Source organism: Gopherus evgoodei, chromosome 16 (genome assembly GCF_007399415.2).
Source record: "Gopherus evgoodei ecotype Sinaloan lineage chromosome 16, rGopEvg1_v1.p, whole genome shotgun sequence".
In the NCBI taxonomy this organism is placed as follows: domain Eukaryota; kingdom Metazoa; phylum Chordata; order Testudines; family Testudinidae; genus Gopherus; species Gopherus evgoodei.
Window position 1 is genome coordinate 378,426 of NC_044337.1, and position 17,866 is coordinate 396,291.

The following is a 17,866-nucleotide window of genomic DNA, read 5'->3' on the forward strand; positions in this document are numbered from 1 at the left end:
GCTACCATGATCACGCGAGCCCTGTCCCTGCGCACCTTCAGAAGGACCCTGTGGACCAGTGGGAACGGGGGAAACACGTAGTACAAGTGGGTCGTCCACGGAATAAGGAAGGCATCCGCTATAGACCCGGGCTCCCTGCCCTGAAAGGAGCAGAACGCCTGGCATTTCTTGTTCCCCCCGGACGCGAAGAGGTCCACACGGGGATAATTCCACCTCTGGAAGATTGAGAGGGCGACGTCCGGGCGAAGGGACCACTCGTGTGATAGGAAGGATCTGCTCAGGCGATCCGCCAGCGTGTTCCGTACTCCGGGGAGGAAGGAAGCTGTGAGGTGAATGGAGTGGGCTACACAAAAGTCTCAGAGTCGCATCGCCTCGTGACATAGGGGAGAGGATCTGGTGCCGCCCTGCTTGTTGATATAGTACATGGTCGTCGTGTTGTCGGTAAACACCGCGACACAACGACCTTGAAGCTGGTGACAGAATGTTTGACAAGCAAGGCGGACCGCTCTCAACTCCCGCATGTTGATGTGCAGCTTCACCTCCTGCGGGAACCACAGGCCCTGTGTTCTCAGGGTTCCCAGGTGGGCCCCCCAGCCGAGATCTGAGGCATCCATTGTTAGGGACACCGAAGGCTGAGGTGGGTGGAAAGGGAGCCCCGCACACACTACGGACTGGTCTAACCACCAGCCGAGAGAATCTAACACGCCCTGGGGGATTGTGATCAGCATGTCTAGCGGTTGCCTTGCCGGCCGGTAATGTGCGATGAGCCACAACTGGAGGGGCCTCATGCGGAGCCGAGCGTAACCGGTCACAAATGTGCATGCTGCCATGTGGCCTAACAGGGTTAGACATGTCCGTATGGATGTCAAGGGGGCTGCCCGCAATCGATGAACGATCGCCGACAACGCCTGGAACCTCGGTAACGGCAGAAGAGCCCTGGCCACGGTGGAGTCCAGGACGGCCCCGATGAACTCCACCCTCTGCGTGGGGAGCAGGGTGGACTTGTCTATGTTGATCATGAGGCCCAAGGTAGCAAACAGGCCGGTGATCCTGCGGACGTGGCTGCAAACCTGTAGTTCCGACGTGCCCCGAATTAACCAATCGTCTAGGTAAGGGAACACGTGGATACGACTGCGCCGAAAATGTGCCACAACGACTGCCACGCATTTTGTGAATACCCTCGGGGCCGCAGAAAGGCCAAATGGGAGGACTGCAAATTGGTAGTGAAGGCGGCCCACCACGAATCGAAGGAAACGTCTGTGGTGTGGCCAAATGGCAATGTGAAAATAAGCGTCCTGCATGTCGAGGGCGGCGTACCAGTCTCCCGGATCCAGGGATGGGATAATGGTCCCCAGGGATACCATGCGGAACTTCAACTTCACTAGGTATTTGTTGAGCTCTCGCAGGTCGAGGATAGGCCTGAGGCCTCCCTTGGCCTTGGGGATCAGAAAATAGCGGGAATAAAACCCCTTGCCTTTCTCGTTTTCCGGAACCGCCTCTATAGCTCCTTTGTTGACGAGCGTCTGTACCTCCTGTCGAAGGAATTGCTCGTGAGAGGGGTCCCTGAAGAGGGACGAGGAAGGGGGGCGGGAAGGAGGAAATGATATAAACTGCAGGCGGTATCCCGTCTGCACCGTGCGTAAGACCCAGCGGTCCGATGTTATTTGGGTCCACGCCGGGAGGAAAAACGAAAGGCGGTTGGAAAACGGGGGGGAAGGATCCGTGGGGGAAACTGTTACTGCGCCCTGGGCGCACCTTCAAAACGAAGGCTTGGGCCCAGGCGGGGGCTTAGAGGAGCTTTGATTCTGCCCGCCCTGGTTCCCCGAATGTCTACGCCTTCCATTCCTGCCACGGCGCCTATTGAGGTCCTGCCGTTGGCGGAACTGGGGGTATGGCCTGCGCTGCTGTTGCTGCTGTGGCCGGAAGGGTCTGCGCTGCATTCCCGGCGTGTGCATCCCGAGGGAGCGCATAATGACCCGATTGTCTTTGAGACTTTTAAGTCTGGGGTCTGTCTTCTCTGAAAAGAGGCCCTGGCCTTCGAACGGGAGGTCCTGGATGGTGTATTGGAGCTCCGGTGGAAGGCCAGAGACCTGAAGCCAGGAGATACGGCGCATCGTTACCCCCGAGGCGAGGGTGCGGGCAGCCGAGTCTGCAGCATCCAAAGAGTCCTGTAACGAGGTTCGTGCAACCTTCTTGCCCTCGTCCAGAATGGCCGCAAATTCTTGGCGGGCCTCCTGTGGCACCAGCTCTTTGAATTTGTCTGCTGCCACCCACGAGTAAAAAGCGTATCTGCTGAGCAGGGCTTGTTGATTTGAAACCCTGAGCTGAAGGGCCCCAGCCGAATAGACCTTACGGCCGAGGAGGTCCATACGCCTGGCCTCCTTGGATTTGGGGGCTGGAGCTTCCTGTCCGTGGCGCTCCCTCTCGTTCACCGACTGCACCACCAGGGAACACGGTGTCGGGTGGACGTGGAGGTACTCGTAGCCCTTGGAGGGGGCCACGTACTTCCTTTCGACGCCCCTCGCCGTAGGGGGGATGGAGGCCGGTGACTGCCAGATTGTATTGGCGTTGGCCTGGATCGTCCTAATCAAGGGTAGGGCGACCCTGGTGGGGGCATCAGATGAGAGGATGGTGACGATAGGGTCCTCGATCTCAGAGACCTCCTCGGCTTGCAGGCTCAGATTCTGAGCTACTCGCCTAAGGAGGTCTTGGTGCGCCCTGAGATCCAGCGGAAGAGGGCTACTGGAGGAGGTGCCAGCCACTGCTTCGTCGGGGGAGGAGGATGAGGAGACCCCCAGCAAGAAAGTGTCCAGTGGGGGGTCCCCCTCAGCCCTCGCCTCTGTCTCAGGAGCAAGAGCAGGGTCTTGCTGCTTCGATCCTTCCTCTCCACCCGGGGAGGGATGGGGGCGAGATAACGAGGCCTCTGGCACCCTGTGCTCCGCCATTGCAGGCCTAGCAGGAAGCTGTTGGGGGCCCTGGGCTTGATGGTATGCCCAGGGGGTCCAAAACCCCCACTGCTGCGGACCCTGGTCCTGTTGCGGAGGGTCCTGAAACAACGCCGCCTGCCTGTCGGTGCCCAGTGCATACACGCTGTCCGCTTGAGACGACACCGACGGCTGCCTAGAAGGCCATGGCGGGGCCGACCCCGGCTGATAAGGGTCTGCGCGGTTCGGCACCGAAGATCTTCTCGGTGCCGGGGATCGGTACCGGGAGTCATAGCGGCGCCGGGATCGGGACCAGGTTCTGTCTCGGTGCTGGGATCTGGATCGGTACCGGCCACTGCTTTGGTGCCAGGATCGGGACCGGGAACTGCCACCGACGCGGTGCCGGGAGGTCGACTGGGACCGGGACCTGCCACCAGCTCGGTGCTGGGAGGTCGACTGGCGCGGTGAGTGACGGCGAGACTGGCTCCTAGAGTCACAGTGCCGGTATCGACGGCTGGAGTCAGACCGCGACCGTCTGGAGGTCGATCGGTGCCGCGAGTGCGACCGGTACCACCGAGGGGAGCGGTGCCGGGACTGCGAGCGGCGGCGGGATCTCGAGCGACCATGGCGTCGGGACCTGGATCGCGAGCACGAGTCCCGAGACGGTGCCGTCATCATGGGCTTGCCCCTAGATGCTACCCGCACCGGAGGTACCGGGGGTGGCGGCTGAGTAGACTCAGTTAGGGCGATAAGGTCCCGTGTCGAGGCGAAGGTCTCCGGAGTGGATGGGACCAATAGCTCAACCCCAGATCTTATGGGGGAGCTTGGCGGCACCGGACTCGACAGACCCACCGGGCCCGGAGTCGACGGTGCCGGTAGCGCCGCGGCCGATGTCGATGCCGGGCGCTCCATTCGGGTCTGCCTGGCTGGAGTAGCAGACGTTGACGGTCTCGCCTCTGCACCCGGTGCCGGGGAAGGTCGGTGCCGGGGAGTCTTCCCGGTGCCGGTGCGATCCAGTGCCGGTGCCGAGATCACGTCCTGTGAAGCTGCCGGGTCAAGTGCCGCCTCCATTAGGAGAGTCCTGAGTCTCTGGTCTCTCTCCTTCTTTGTCCTGGGCTTAAAAGCCTTGCAAATGCGGCACTTGTCCGACCTGTGCGATTCCCCCAGGCACTTCAGACACACGTTGTGGGGGTCGCTGGTTGGCATAGGCTTTTTACAGGCCGCACACTGCTTAAAGCCTGGCGAACCAGGCATGAGCCCGGTGCCGGGTGCCGGGAAGGGCTACAGCCCAGACCGGCGAACAACTATATACAATACTATTTACACTACAACTAATTAACTAACTATACTTAACGACCTAACTAACAACTGTAATAATAACGGTAGTTAACAAGGAGAGCTAGGGACGTGGAGGACAGCTATGCCGCGCTCCACAGTTCCAACGACCGACACAGCGGTAAGAAGGAACTGAGGAGCGGGCGGGCCGGCAGGGGTATATATCGAGCGCCATGGCGGCGCCACTCCAGGGGGCGACCTGCCGGCCCACTGGAGTTGCTAGGGTAAAAAGTTTCCAACGAACGTGCACGCGCGGCGCGCACACCTACCTGGAATGGATGTGAGCAATCACTCGAAGAAGAATGTCTGTTAGTCTATAAGGTGCCACAGGATTCTTTGCTGCTTTTACAGATCCAGACTAACATGGCTACCCCTCTGATACTTCCTCAGGCAAGGAGTTCCACAGGTTGACTGTGCGCTGAGTGAAGAACTTCCTTTTATTTGTTTTAAACCTGCTACCCATTAATTGCATTTGGTGACCCCTAGTTCTTATATTATGGGAACAAGTAAATAACTTTTCCTTATTCGCCTTCTCAACACCATTCATGATTTTATAGACCTCTGGACCCTATTCCCCCTTAGTCTCCTCTTTTCCAAGCTGAAAAGGCCTAGCCTCTTTAATCTCTCCTCATATGGGACCTGTTCCAAAACCCTAATCATTTTAGCTGCCCTTCTCTGAACCTTTTCTAATGCCAATATATCTTTTTTGAGATTAGGAGAACACATCTGTATGTAGTATTCAAGATGTGGGCATAAAATAGATTATATAAAGGCTATTTTGTTCCCAATCACTTAGTTTTGTGAGATCTTTTAAAAGTTCTTCACAGACTGCTTTGGTCTTAACTATCTTGAGCAGTTTAGTATCATCTGCAAACTTTGCCACCTCACTGTTTGCCCCTTTCTCCAGGTCATTTATGAATAAGTTGAATAGGATTGGTCCTAAGACTGACCCTTGGGGAACACCACTAGTTATCCCTCTCCATTCTGGGAAAATTGATCATTTATTCCTACCCTTTGTTCCTTGTCTTTTAACCAGTTCTCAATCTGTCTAAGGATCTTCCCTCTTATCCCATGACAACTTAATTTATGTAAGAGCCTTTGATGAGGAACCTTGTCAAAGGCTTTCTGGAAATCTAAGTATACTAGGTCCACTGGATCCCCCTTGTCCATGTGTTTGCTGACCCCTTCAAAACACTCAGATTAGCAAGTAGTGAGGAAAAAAAGCAGCAAAATCTTTGAAGTGTTCAGTCAATTTTTTGGTTTTGCTTTCAGCTGTGCAATATTAAGTATGGGGAGGAGAAGCTCTCTTTTTTTATCCCATCCGGTAATCAGTTTATGCTGTCAGGAGTATGAGGACTGTTGAAATCCTTGTCATTTTATGGGCTACTATTCATCTAAAAGTCAAATCCTTTTATCTATCTTGCAGAGTTATTTATCTCAATAGCTTCTTATGGCAGGAAGCAGGAGGCTTCACAGTAAGCACTGATAGTCTGTACCATGGTATTTCAAGATGGCTGCTCACCCAAGAGGTGCCAATGTCAGAAAGCAGGTGTATCTCACATGCAGTCCAAACTCAGGTAGTTCCATTATGCCTAACTAATCCCTGCATTTATGCTAATTACTGACTTCCTCTCAAGCCTTGGCTGTGTTCCACACTAGAACTAGCTTCAGTAATCTTTGGGATAACAGTGCTATAGGAAAATGGACTAGTTGACCCAACTGCAAGAGGGACTTAGTTGCACAACTCACTAAGGACTGCCATACTCTCTGGCAGGGCATCCTCAGTGGGTGAAAGGGAACCACTAGTATATCAGTTTAAATCTAAATCTCAGTAGAGACAAAAGTGATAGGGATGAAGCCCACCAGCCTAACAGGAAGATGTCCACATAAGAGGCTGTCCTAACAGGCTCCTTTGTTGGCAATCTCAGCAGGGAGGCTAAGCACTGATTTGCACATAGAGGCAGAGCTTCCTTCTCTCCCCTAGTTGGCCCCTCTAGCTGAAAGCTAAGGCACATTATGCTAAATAGATTTTTTTGGCAATTCAGACAGCTGCCACTGAAGTATAGAGTTAAGGTCACCAATACTGCTGACCTCAAGTTAACAGAGAACGAGACCATGATCTAAAAAATAGAACCCACCCCCTGACCGAACCCATACCGGCTAGCTGTGCTTGCAGTTTCTTGAGCTGTGCCTCATTCATCTCTGTCTTCTGCAGGGCTGTGATCAGCTGTGTGTGCAGGTCCATCTCCTTCTTTTGGTGAGCAGTCAGCTCCAACTGCAGATGGGAGACCTGTGCTGTAGCAGCTGCCAGCTCCTCTGCAACTTTGACCTGCAGCACAGAACAGGGGGAAATATCAGAACTCCTAAGAACGTAAGGAGGGCCATTTAGGATCTGGGGCAAAAAATTGGGGATTGGTCCTGCTTTGAGCAGGGGGTTGGGACTAGATGACCTACAGAGGTCCCTTCCAACCCTGATATTCTATGAAGTGGGATTTCCAAAAGTTGACTTACAGGTCAGTGCTAGGAGCCCAGATTCCATGCTTGGTTTGCATAACTAAATGGCAGTGCGCTCCTCCATTACAGATACACCTTGGTGGAAGTTGCAGGCCAAAGATGAAGCACTATACATTGAGCTGAGTGGCAGCAGGGACAGGCTCATTGCCCAGCTAAAAACAGGGTGGCTCTGGGATACATAGTAAAGCACTGTGGGCCCTACTTGACCACACCCTCCACCCTGATTTATTCTAGTGGCTGGTGACAAACTCATCTCCAAGACAGATTAAAGCAGGTCACTTCAGGACGTTTTTTCTGAAAAAGCTTTAAATGAGACATGTTTCACTGGTTGGCTGCTCTGTTCAGCCCTTTGGGACTACCAGCTGGCCAGACATCAAAGCCTAATTGCCCACAAAAAGCCTAGCAGGAGTCTGCCACCTGCAGACACACACAGCTTCCTGGAGGTTGCAAACAGATTGAGTGCCAGGGTAGCAAGTCTGATGTTACAATTCTGCCCGTCCTTCTAAATTTGTCATAAACAATAAAAATGAACTGGATGATGTGCTCCTGGGGACAAAGCTATGTTTGGGATGGGTAATAGTCAGATGGAAGTGGACTTGCAGACCATTTTCAAGTGAGTACAGGGATCAGCTTATGAAGACTAGTTATGGAGCGGGAATTTCAGAACAGGATGTGTATTCTGCATTCTCTAGATGGTTAGGGACATGCTAATTTGCCAAGGTATTTTTTTGGCTTGCCAAGTGATGCACTGTAAAGTGCAAGTATTAGCTACTTCTAACAGTGATCACTGTTCTATTACACTTTTACATTTGGATTTTATTTAAGTCAGTGATTCACAGGAAGCCAGAGCTAATAAGGGTTCTCACAGACAACTTGTTAATTAAAATGTATTGTTAAAAAAACAAAAACACTGAAAAGGCTCAAAGCATCTAAAGGAAACAGATACAAACTAGATCCAGCTCCAAGTCTTTTGGGATAGGGACAAAATTCATGAAGGATATGCTGTATAGACAGGCTGCATTACAATAGAGTGAACTTACACAGTTCCTACTACAGTTAAAAGTTGCATTCAGATTTCCAACAGGTTCTCTTTTGTGCCTCACATAGTTCCAGCCCAATTTCCTCTTGGGCTAGTTACTTGCTGGCATTCAGAGAACTACCTCAGGTCTTGAATTATTGGTGGTCTCACTCTTGGGAAATGGATCTATACACCAGAGACTGACACTGTGGCTGTTATTTAAACTTACTTAGAGACCTCCCTCCAAAGTATCTTAGTTACTGGGCTGCCAATCACACTTCCCCAGTGGGAGAAATTGTGTGATCACTTAATTAAACAATACAGTACTAGCACCTGTGGATAATGTGAAGAGATAAATGCTGACTATATATTAACATAGTTCCTAGAACAGCATTCCCTTTCACCCTTCCAAAAGAGGAAGACAAAAGAAGATCATTACCAATGTAGCTTGTAAATGGTGGGTTGTTTTTTTTTTTTTTTTTTTTTTTTTTTCACATCTCCAGATAAGCTGCCTCCAGTAGCTTTCATAAACTCAAAGGAAAACAAAGACCTGTTTCTGTGCTGAAATCAGCCGAGGTCAAAAAGAGTGGGTCCCCCCCCTTAACTTCTGTATGCTGTGCAACAGTATCTGAACTCCTAAGACTGGCAAGTTTCCATCCACTCAGTTCAAATAGTTGAAAGGATTTTGCTCACAACTCTTCCTACCCAGCCTCCTGCCAAAAAAAACATTGGCTGTGGACTGTAAAGATGCAGGAGAATCTTCAGCTCAGAAAGAAACTTTATCAAAGTCAGAGGCACGTGTAAACTGTAGGTTATGGGAGAGAAACCCCAAGGCTCTAGACAGTCAGAGACACACTGCCTCACCTGGTCCCAGCCCCGATCCACTGGCAGCATGTGCTGGGAAGAGAAAGCAGTGACAGGAAACAGGAAGAGTTAAGAACGCCAAGTAGAAAGGCAAAAGCATGAATTACTTAGAACAGCTAAATGTGGCATTACAGGGGCCTGAAATGTGACAAGAGAAGCATTCAACTTATTTCTTGTTTGACAACTGCAAAAGCTCAAAGACAGAAAGAACAGCAGTGAAGTCATTTTTAAAAAGCAAGGGGCTAAATCTTTCCAAATGTGCAGGACTGTATGGAACATGGATGGTCAAATGGACTACGCACTCAACTGGGAGCCAGGAGCTTCTGCATTCTAATCTCTGTACTGCCAGTGACAGCAAGTCACTTCACCATTCTGGAGAGCAGTGATATCACCAACCTTATAAGAACATGGCAAAACTTTGATATCAAATATTCTGCAAGGGCTAAACTGAAATGTATTACCCAGGGGCAGCAAGTTACAGATTCACTGCTCCTCAATGAGACCTGGGCCATGCCGGGATAGAGGACTACGTCTCGTTCCACGTTAAACTGACATGGCTACTTGAGAGAGAAGATGGGTGAGAAAGTAAGTCTACTAAGAAATTACCTCACCTACTATGTTTCCCTAATATCCTGGGACCAACACAGTTACACTATGAATGGCTACTAGTAGTTTGACATATAACACTATATTACCAAATCTGAAACCTGAGATTTCACGGATTTTTTAAATCAAGACATCTTATTAGAGAATCAAATCTATCAGGTAAGAGGATTGTTATATGGATATTTAGCTGTGCCCAAGTCCTACCAGCCATTTAGCAGTAGGTGAGGAGCTTTTCTGGGAAACTGACAATATAGTAAAATAGGCAATGTGCATTTTGAAATAGTTGAGGCCCTGCTAATATACATAGTGGCTTAACTTTCTGTTTTCACACTAAATGGTAGCTAAGAGTAACTTTTGTACCTTCCATATCAATTTAACAATTGAAAGAATATCCAGGCTAAAACATCTTTAAGCCTTATGCAATAGAAGCTACAGTGCTGGGGCCATGCAAACACCTAGATAGATCAAATGAACTCTAAGATGACGGCTTTAGAAACCATGAGTGAGAACCACTGGGTTCTCTTTTTAGGAGAGTTTTAGGTCAGAATCCCCAGCATCTGTTAGATAGAATTGCAAATCCCTCTCTAGTCTCAGTCAGAGCTCTGTGCTTGTACTTATTGCTTGGCTAGTTTTACCTTCTCCTGCTCTGCATGCAACACCCTTGCCTGAGTGTGTTCGTTTGTCGTTTGCAATGAGTTGTTTCTCTGCTCCATCAGCAGGTTGCTCTGTTCAACATACCTAGGAAAGGGGGGGGAAAAAATCATAAAAAGTGACTTGAGCACAAACACAAAAGGGGACTTGAAGTGAAAGCCTATTATGGAGGAAAGACAACAGTGTTTGTGACAAAGCCTCATTAACAGAGTAAATTCCAAAACAACTCTGTGTGATGTCTTGCACACAAATGAAACTAAGGACATGTGGCTATTTAAGATCTGTCAGTTTAAGGCCAGAAGGGACCATTAGGGCATCTAGTCTGACCTGCTGTACAGCACAGGCCACCAACATCATCCAGCACTTGTATGCTAAACCCAACAACCAAAACGAAATCAAAGTACTATAGACCACAGGAGACTAGATTATTCTGTGCCACAGGCACAGAATAGGAGGGACTTAGGTATACCAGTATTTGAGGCTCCCCTGAATGCCAGGGAAATTAAATGATATACACCCAGATAATCTTGGCAAATGAGATGCACCCACATGCTGCAGAGGAAGGCAAAACCCTCTCAGTATCACTGCCAATCTGAACTGGGGGAAAATACCTTCCTGATGCAACATATGTAATGAGTTAAACTCTAAGCATGTGAGCAAGAACCAGCCAGCCAAACACCTGAGAGAGAGAATGCTTAGTGCCATCTCAGAGCCCTGGCCCATCCTGCCCAACATCCCATCTCTAGCCATAAACATCCCTGATGCTTCAGAGGTAGGGAAAAACCCCCTCCCAGAATACATTGGGAGAAAAAATTATCTTCCTGGCTGGCTGAAACCCTGAAGCATAAGCTTTAGGAACGTAAGAGATAAACTGGAAGTGAGCTCCATGGCTGCTGAGCTCTGCCCAGCACCATCACATAATTGCACTCAAATTTGTCCTGCTCTGTTAGAACTAATTACAGTACAGACCCCTTGACCTGCAAAACTGCTAACACGCAGTAGTGCTGTGCCCCCGCCCCAGTTCTACCTATTTAATACGCAAGACTCGTTAACACATGGTATAGGAACTTGCTATGTAGTGCTATAGATTTGCTCACTGACAAATATCAACAGGAAGTGCAGAGTGGAAACGTGCTGTAGGCCTACTGGCGTTTCCTCTTCTTTTGACGGCTGATATTGGTAAGACGTATCATGCACCCTTACTCATTGTCACGCTAGAGAGATATACACAATATATAGTAGTTATATACTGTATATACTACACTAGAAAATATTAACCATAGGCCTAATATAATGGCAGAGGGCAAGTGTCAACATTCCTACATTGTAGAAGAAAAGCTAGCTGCAAGAGATGGAGCAAATGGCAGAGAAACACAGGCCAAAGTTTCAAAAGATATTGGGATTGCTGAATCTACTCTCCAAGGATGGCTAAAAACAGAATCTAAACTGAATGGCTTTGTACAAAATATTGATTCTGCTGTGGGACTTCAGCAAAAACATGTGCGCTATTCAGCAAAACCCACAATCAACAGAGCCATGCGCAAGTGGTTTGTTCAGGAAAGGCTGAAAGGAATGCTGCTAATCTGGTACAGTATTCTTTCAAAGTTTTAGTGATTTACTGCGTATTTAATGTTATTAGATTACACATTTGAATTTATATTCTTGCAAAGAGCCATTAACAGATAGGCCTGTAGTATTTGAGACACTGTGAATACGTATGTAATCCTAGATAATTATACATGTACTGTATTGTAAGCGAGCGGACTCACCCCTGCGGCGCCTCCTGCTGGTTGTCCATGGGAATTAGCTCTTCCAGCATCCTGGAGCACCCCTTGCAGACTGGTGATCCACCTTACCGCTGGCTCCCGTGTCCCTCTCAGGACCCCGGTGCCCCTTTCTCTGAGTTGCTGCCCCCTGGCAGTACCCCCACACTCTGGGTCTTTCCACACAGGGGAACCCCCACCCACTAACCCCACCTCGCCTCAGTGTAAGGCTACTGCCTGTCACCCTCTAGCCCCATTCCCTGGGGCACACTGCAGTATATGCCACTCATCACAGGCAAGGTTGGATAGAAGCTCCTGCCTCTCTATAACTGGGCTGCCTCTCAGCTAGGCCCACAGCCTGGGGTTTCCTAGGTCAGACCTCCTCAGCTCCTCTAGCCTTCCCCCAGCCCTGCTCCACTCCCAGTACCCTGCTCAGCTCAATCTCGAGAGGGAGAGGGAGAGAGACCTGAGCTTCTGGCTGCCTTGGCCTTCTTATAAGGCCCGGTTAGTCTGTTTGGGGCGTGGCCCCAGCTGCAGCCACTTCCCCCAGTCAGCTGGGGCTTTGCTCCCTTCCCCAGCCTCAGCCCTCTCCTGGGCTGTTTCAAGCCCCGCAGGGCAGGAGCGGGTAACCACTCTGCTACATGTATATATAGATGTCTAAAGATATTTCAGCATGGCCCTCTTAACCTGTGGTCCGTTAACACACAGTTGTGATGGTTTGACTCCTGACATCCACGCGTAAATGGGTCTGTACTGTAAGTTGTTTGCCCCCCACAGCTCCCATTGGAAAGGCTGTTCCAGAACTTCTCCCTCCAACAGAAATCTTCTCAATTCCAGCTGAATTTGTTCATGGCCAGTTCACATCCATAATTTTTTGTGCCAATACTGTCCTTTAGTTTAAATAGCTCTCCAATCTCCCTGGTATTTACATCTCTAATGTGTTTAGACAGAGCAATCATATTCCCATCTCAGCTGCCTTTTTGCTAGACTAAACAAGCCAAGCTCTTCCAGTTTCCTCTCATAAGACAGGCCCTTCATTCCCTTAATCATCTTTGTTGCACTAGTTCAAGATGAATTTAAAGACTGGAATGTGGGTGACCCGGATTGTACACAGCATTTCAGATGAGAGAGACAGTATGCTGCAAGTTACAGAAACACTGGCGAATCTAGAGATAGAGAAAATTGGTTAGCAACTCTGCTCCATCCTCCTGCCAAGAGAGCAGTGTTGCTGCAGTACAATGAAGTGTTAACATCCCTTTGGGAAAGTATACCATTCTAGAAACATTGTATGGCATATATCTGAGAATGGTGATACATTGGGAATACATCCCATGCACCAGCACCATTCTCCATTTGACCTGAGCAGCAATAAGAATAACCAGAGAGAGCAGACCCCTCTCCCTTTTGCCAGAAGGACTGTTGTTGTGATGTGTTCAGGAAAAGCAGCAGCAGGACTTTACCTGCCTGCTGTGCTCCAAGTTTATGACAGCCCCCCGTTTCAGAGATATACACACCTACAAAAAACGTATGTCCCTGTGCTAGAACCTAAAAAATTTAGGACCTCTGTCCCCTGAATTGAATAATCTTTGTTCCTTTCAGCAGTGAAATGAAGACCTTCTCTACAGGCAAAAGAGAAAGTGCAGTTAGTAGCCAGGTCTGTAGCCATGAGTAGGCTGCACACGCCCATTCCTCACCGCTGATTCCGCTCAATCAATTCGCCGATCTTCTCATTCTGTTCTTCAATACGGCTGCTCTTCTCAAATATCTCCTGCTTCAACCTCTCGTTCTCCTAAGGTGTAACCACAGGATAGGAGCACAGTCATCTTACTTGGGGTGACCCAGGGGATGCCACCTACAGCTGACTTCATTATCAGAAGAAATTTAATAGTAATGCTCCTACTCCCTAGGCAGCTACGCAGGACAATATCAATTTCCTTACTGAGGAACCAACAACATTACCCTAGCAGTCAGCCACCCTCACCTGAATGATGCGCTGGATGTTGCTCATGATCATGGCAGTTTCCATGGTAACCGAAGAGATGCCAGGTAGCAGCAAGTTGTTGCTACTGTTTTGTTTCTGTAACTCTTCCACCTGTAAGGAATAAGCCATGGAAGCCACACTTCAGCAGGATGTTAATGTGAGCATTTAGCACATCACAACTTCTCACAACTTCACCCGAGACACACAAAGTAGGTGAAGTAGTATCTTTTATTGGACCAACTTCTGTTGGTGGATGATAGAAGCTTTCTAGCTTCATCTGATCACTCATACAACAGTTGTAGAATATGCATGTAAACTACAGCCATGCCACCTTGTCCAGGGCTGTGGGATTCCTCACATGCGAGGCACTAAGTGTACAATCATAATAGACAGCTCTTTCATGAGGATTATCTTGCTGCAACTGGGCATTTTTTATAGCAGTCAAATTGCATGTGAAGTATAATTAGTGAAAACTTCACTTTTATATGGTTAAGTTACTGCAAAATAAAAATAAAATAAAATAAAATGGAGATATACCCATCTCCTAGAACTGGAAGGGAAGGTCATTGAGTCCAGCCCCCTGCCTTCACTAGCAGGACCAAGTACTGATTTTGCCCCAGATCCCTAAGTGGCCCCCTCAAGGATTGAACTCACAACCCTGGATTTAGCAGGCCAATGCTCAAACCACTGAGCTATCCCTCCCCACCTGTACAATGTACACGCTAAACACAGCAGCCTGAACTCTTCAACAGAAGACCTACTTCTGAGGCACTATATGGCTGAGACAGGCAAGTGGTTTTATCCTCTTATGAACAAGCCCCCTCCACATCAGGTCTCTCTCCTCTACTGCCAGGTCTATATCATTACCTTGGCAGCTAGATGATCCATTTTATCAGCTACTTTGCTAACAGCCATTCGGATTTCAGTGTTATGTTGTCGAGCTTCTGTCATCAAGAATGAAGTGACATCACTAGGTGCTAGAATGGGACCGAAAGAGGTGACCAATTAGCGTGGCAAAAAGACCACCACAGAAGCAGTATTTGCATTGGTCTGCGTTCAAAGCCCGGCAGCTACAGGGATTGCCATCTTCCTAAAGGTCAGTGATTAAGAAGATCTAGAAAACAAGACATGTTATTGCTTTAACTGTAAGAAACCAGGTCTATAGTGGCAGGAAATCAATGGGACTTGTTTACAGCAATTCATACATTCCAAGGCCCGAAGGATCATTGTGATCATCTAGTCTGACCTCCTGTGTAACAAAGGCCAGAGAACTTCTCAAAATAATCCCTAGAGCAGGGATTCTCAATCTTTTACTCCCCTCTTCCCCATGCTATAAAGTCCACAGCCCACCTGTGTCGCAACTGTTTTTCTGCATACAAAAGCCAGAGCCAACCTTGGGGGTAGCAAGCAGGACAATTGACTGAAGCCACACACCATAGGGGCCCCCACAAAACTAAGTTATTCAGGCTTCATCTTCAGCCTTGGGTGGTGGAGTTCGGACCTCAGGCTTCAGCAACCTGCGATGGGGCTTTGGCTTTCTGCCCTGGGACTCAGCAAGTTTAATACAAGCCCTGCTTGGCAGCCCTCCTGAAACCTGCTCGCAGCCCCCCAGCAGGCCCTGAAACCTTGGTTGAGAACCACTGGCCCTAGAGCATCTCTCAGAAAAACATCCAATTTTAATTTAAAGATTGCTAATGATAGAGAACCTACCATGACACCTGAGAAATTGTTCCAATGGTTAATTATCCTCACTGTTAAAAATGAATGGCATATTTTTCCAGTTTGAATTTCTCTCACTTCACCTGCCAGCCACTGGACTGTTCAATCTGATAGAATGGTGTAAGAGCTCATTGTTAAATATTTGTTCCCCATGTTTAATCTGTAAATTCCTACATTTGGCAGCCACAATGACAAACACATGAAATAAGATAAACAATTAATAATTTATAATGAAATTTAACAAGTGACTATGTTAAAGAGTCACTAGTCACATGCACACTCGGGAATAGATCTTAGGAATTTTTTTGCCCATCTTAGTCCCTCCCCTGAGTGCACCATGCGGGGTGGGGGGCGGAATTTGAATTATTAAGAATAATTTGTCCTTATCTGACATTAAAAAAATAACATGGCACAACATAAAACTGAGCCAGCAGATGTAAGGGTTCTGAATGGGATGGGTGTATGTCTGCTTCCAGTCCTGTGTGGATATTTATTACAAAAAATTATTTACAATGCATCAGTGCAGCTGAGAGATTTCATATGGTGCACATTGTCCTGACATACCTTGGAAAGGTACTGGATACATCTGTCCTAGAGGCTGGAGCTGGGAAGCAGCTGCAGTTTGTGAATAGGTATATGCCGTTTCTGCATACGGCTAAAGGAAGAAGACATTTCATTATGTTTTGTTCTAACAGTTTCAGTTACACACTACTCACTATAATTTCTGTTATGGATGAAGTTTGAGAAACAAGGCCTGAGTGGAGCATCTGTAGATTAAATAGTCTCAAAATGGATGCTAAAATAGCAAACATCACTGAAGCCATTTTTAAGGAAGAACAAGAATAAAACCCACTCGCTTCTGTCCTATCTAGAGATGACCACCACAAAGCCCAAATAAATATTCTCCTAACAAGTGTTCCTCACTCAACATAAGTGAGCTGAAGCATTTGAGGGTCACAAATGCTATTAACTCAAAGACTTTCCATTTAGTCCAAAACAGGAGTTTTGCAAGGGAGCGTGCAAGCCAGATACATCTAGTAAATGTTCTCTGAATTTAGGCCAATTAACATTCCAACCACAAAAAACAAAAAAAAAACCCCTGCAAGAGTACAAATAATACAGGCACAAGTCCAGCAGCAGAGTAGAGGCTATCTAGTTTATTGCACTGAATGTGGCATGTATATTACATGCCTTGTGGGAACGTGGCAGATAGCCCTCAGAGCAAGTGCAGGCTCTTGAGACTAGAGTGGCTGAACTGAAGGAGCTAAGGGAGACAGAGAGGCACACAGATGAGACTCTCAGGACACAGTAGAGAAGTCCCACTCCCCATATGACAGCCTCTGTGCTGTTGAGGAAGATTAAAGTCTTGGGGAAGGAGAACATCAAGGTGGAATGGAGGAAAATGACCCCATAGTTGGGATCCTCCTTCCAGATCATGTCATGGTATCCTCTCATGAGGGTGGGGAACCATGTTATTAGGAAAAGCCTGTAACAACAACAACAACAACAACAACAGGGATGTGATGCTGGCAGACCAGGTGCTAGCTCATGCCAAGGCCTCTAGGCCTCCTTGAATACTGACAAATGCATAGCTGGAAACCAGTCTGACTCACATGTATGTCAGTATCATTAAAATAAGTATCAGAGCTGTAAGAATGTGTTTAGACTTTATGATATGCTTGTAAGTTGCTGCGTGTATTAATCTCACTTAATAGCTGAATCCCATGTTATAAGGTAATACTTAGGTGTTTGTTCCATAACATAAAAGTGTTTCCTAAAACTGTAAATCCCCACAGTCAGGAGAGAAGCATTACTGAGTATGAAATGCTAGATTATCACAAGACGTGTTATCTCCAACACAACAAAAGAAGGCCCTGAAGACAAGCCATAGTGGAACATCAGGAGAAAAATACTTTGTTGATTGCTCCCTCCCACACCCATCAAAAGGGGACATACATAAGCCCTCATCCCATCACAATTTGTACACTGGGGTAAGGGGATCAAAATGCCTGAAAAGAAGAAAATTGTTATCACTACGCTTCCTGGAATTCAGAGAGGATAATATTTCTAGCATAAGCAAGGGATCCCCATCTGCTTGGCTTGGGTTAGCCCTAAAGGACATATGCAAGCTCTATATTATAGCAGCTACTATTACCTTTTGGAATCTAACACTATATCTCATTTGTGTGCGTATGCTTACCTGCTTTAACCTTGTAAATAATTCTCTTATTTTTTTCTTAATTAATAAATCTGTAGTCAGCATGCTAGGATTGGCTACAAGCATTGTCTTTGGTTTCAAATCTGAGGTACAATTGCCCTGAGGTAAGTGACTGGTCCTTTGGCACTGGGAGTAACCTGAATATTGTTGTGATTTTTGGTGTAAGGTGCCATCTATTACAAAGGCAGGCTTGCCTGGATGGCAAGATAAACCAGAATACCCAGCGAGACTGACTGTGACTCCACATTAAGACTGTTATAGTGTTTGAAAAGT

The 17,866-nt window shown here is 47.8% G+C and overlaps 1 protein-coding gene across 10 annotated transcripts in view; it reads right to left on the reverse strand.

Annotated features, from left to right (window-relative positions):
- The window catches only part of FKBP15 (FKBP prolyl isomerase 15), a 108,235-nt gene that overhangs the window by 18,900 nt on the left and 71,469 nt on the right, over nt 1-17,866 (reverse strand). For 8 of the 10 annotated variants that reach the window (XM_030535527.1, XM_030535523.1, XM_030535526.1 and 5 more), the window contains exons 15-21: nt 15,940-16,030; nt 14,524-14,633; nt 13,657-13,767; nt 13,370-13,464; nt 9,897-9,999; nt 8,656-8,688; nt 6,417-6,588 (exon numbers count right to left, since the gene is read on the reverse strand). In XM_030535527.1, coding sequence (XP_030391387.1) covers nt 6,417-6,588; nt 8,656-8,688; nt 9,897-9,999; nt 13,370-13,464; nt 13,657-13,767; nt 14,524-14,633; nt 15,940-16,030 — 715 coding nt within the window. The remainder of the gene's footprint in view (nt 1-6,416; nt 6,589-8,655; nt 8,689-9,896; nt 10,000-13,369; nt 13,465-13,656; nt 13,768-14,523; nt 14,634-15,939; nt 16,031-17,866) is intronic. The other 2 variants (XM_030535532.1, XM_030535528.1) reach the window with 1 other exon arrangement.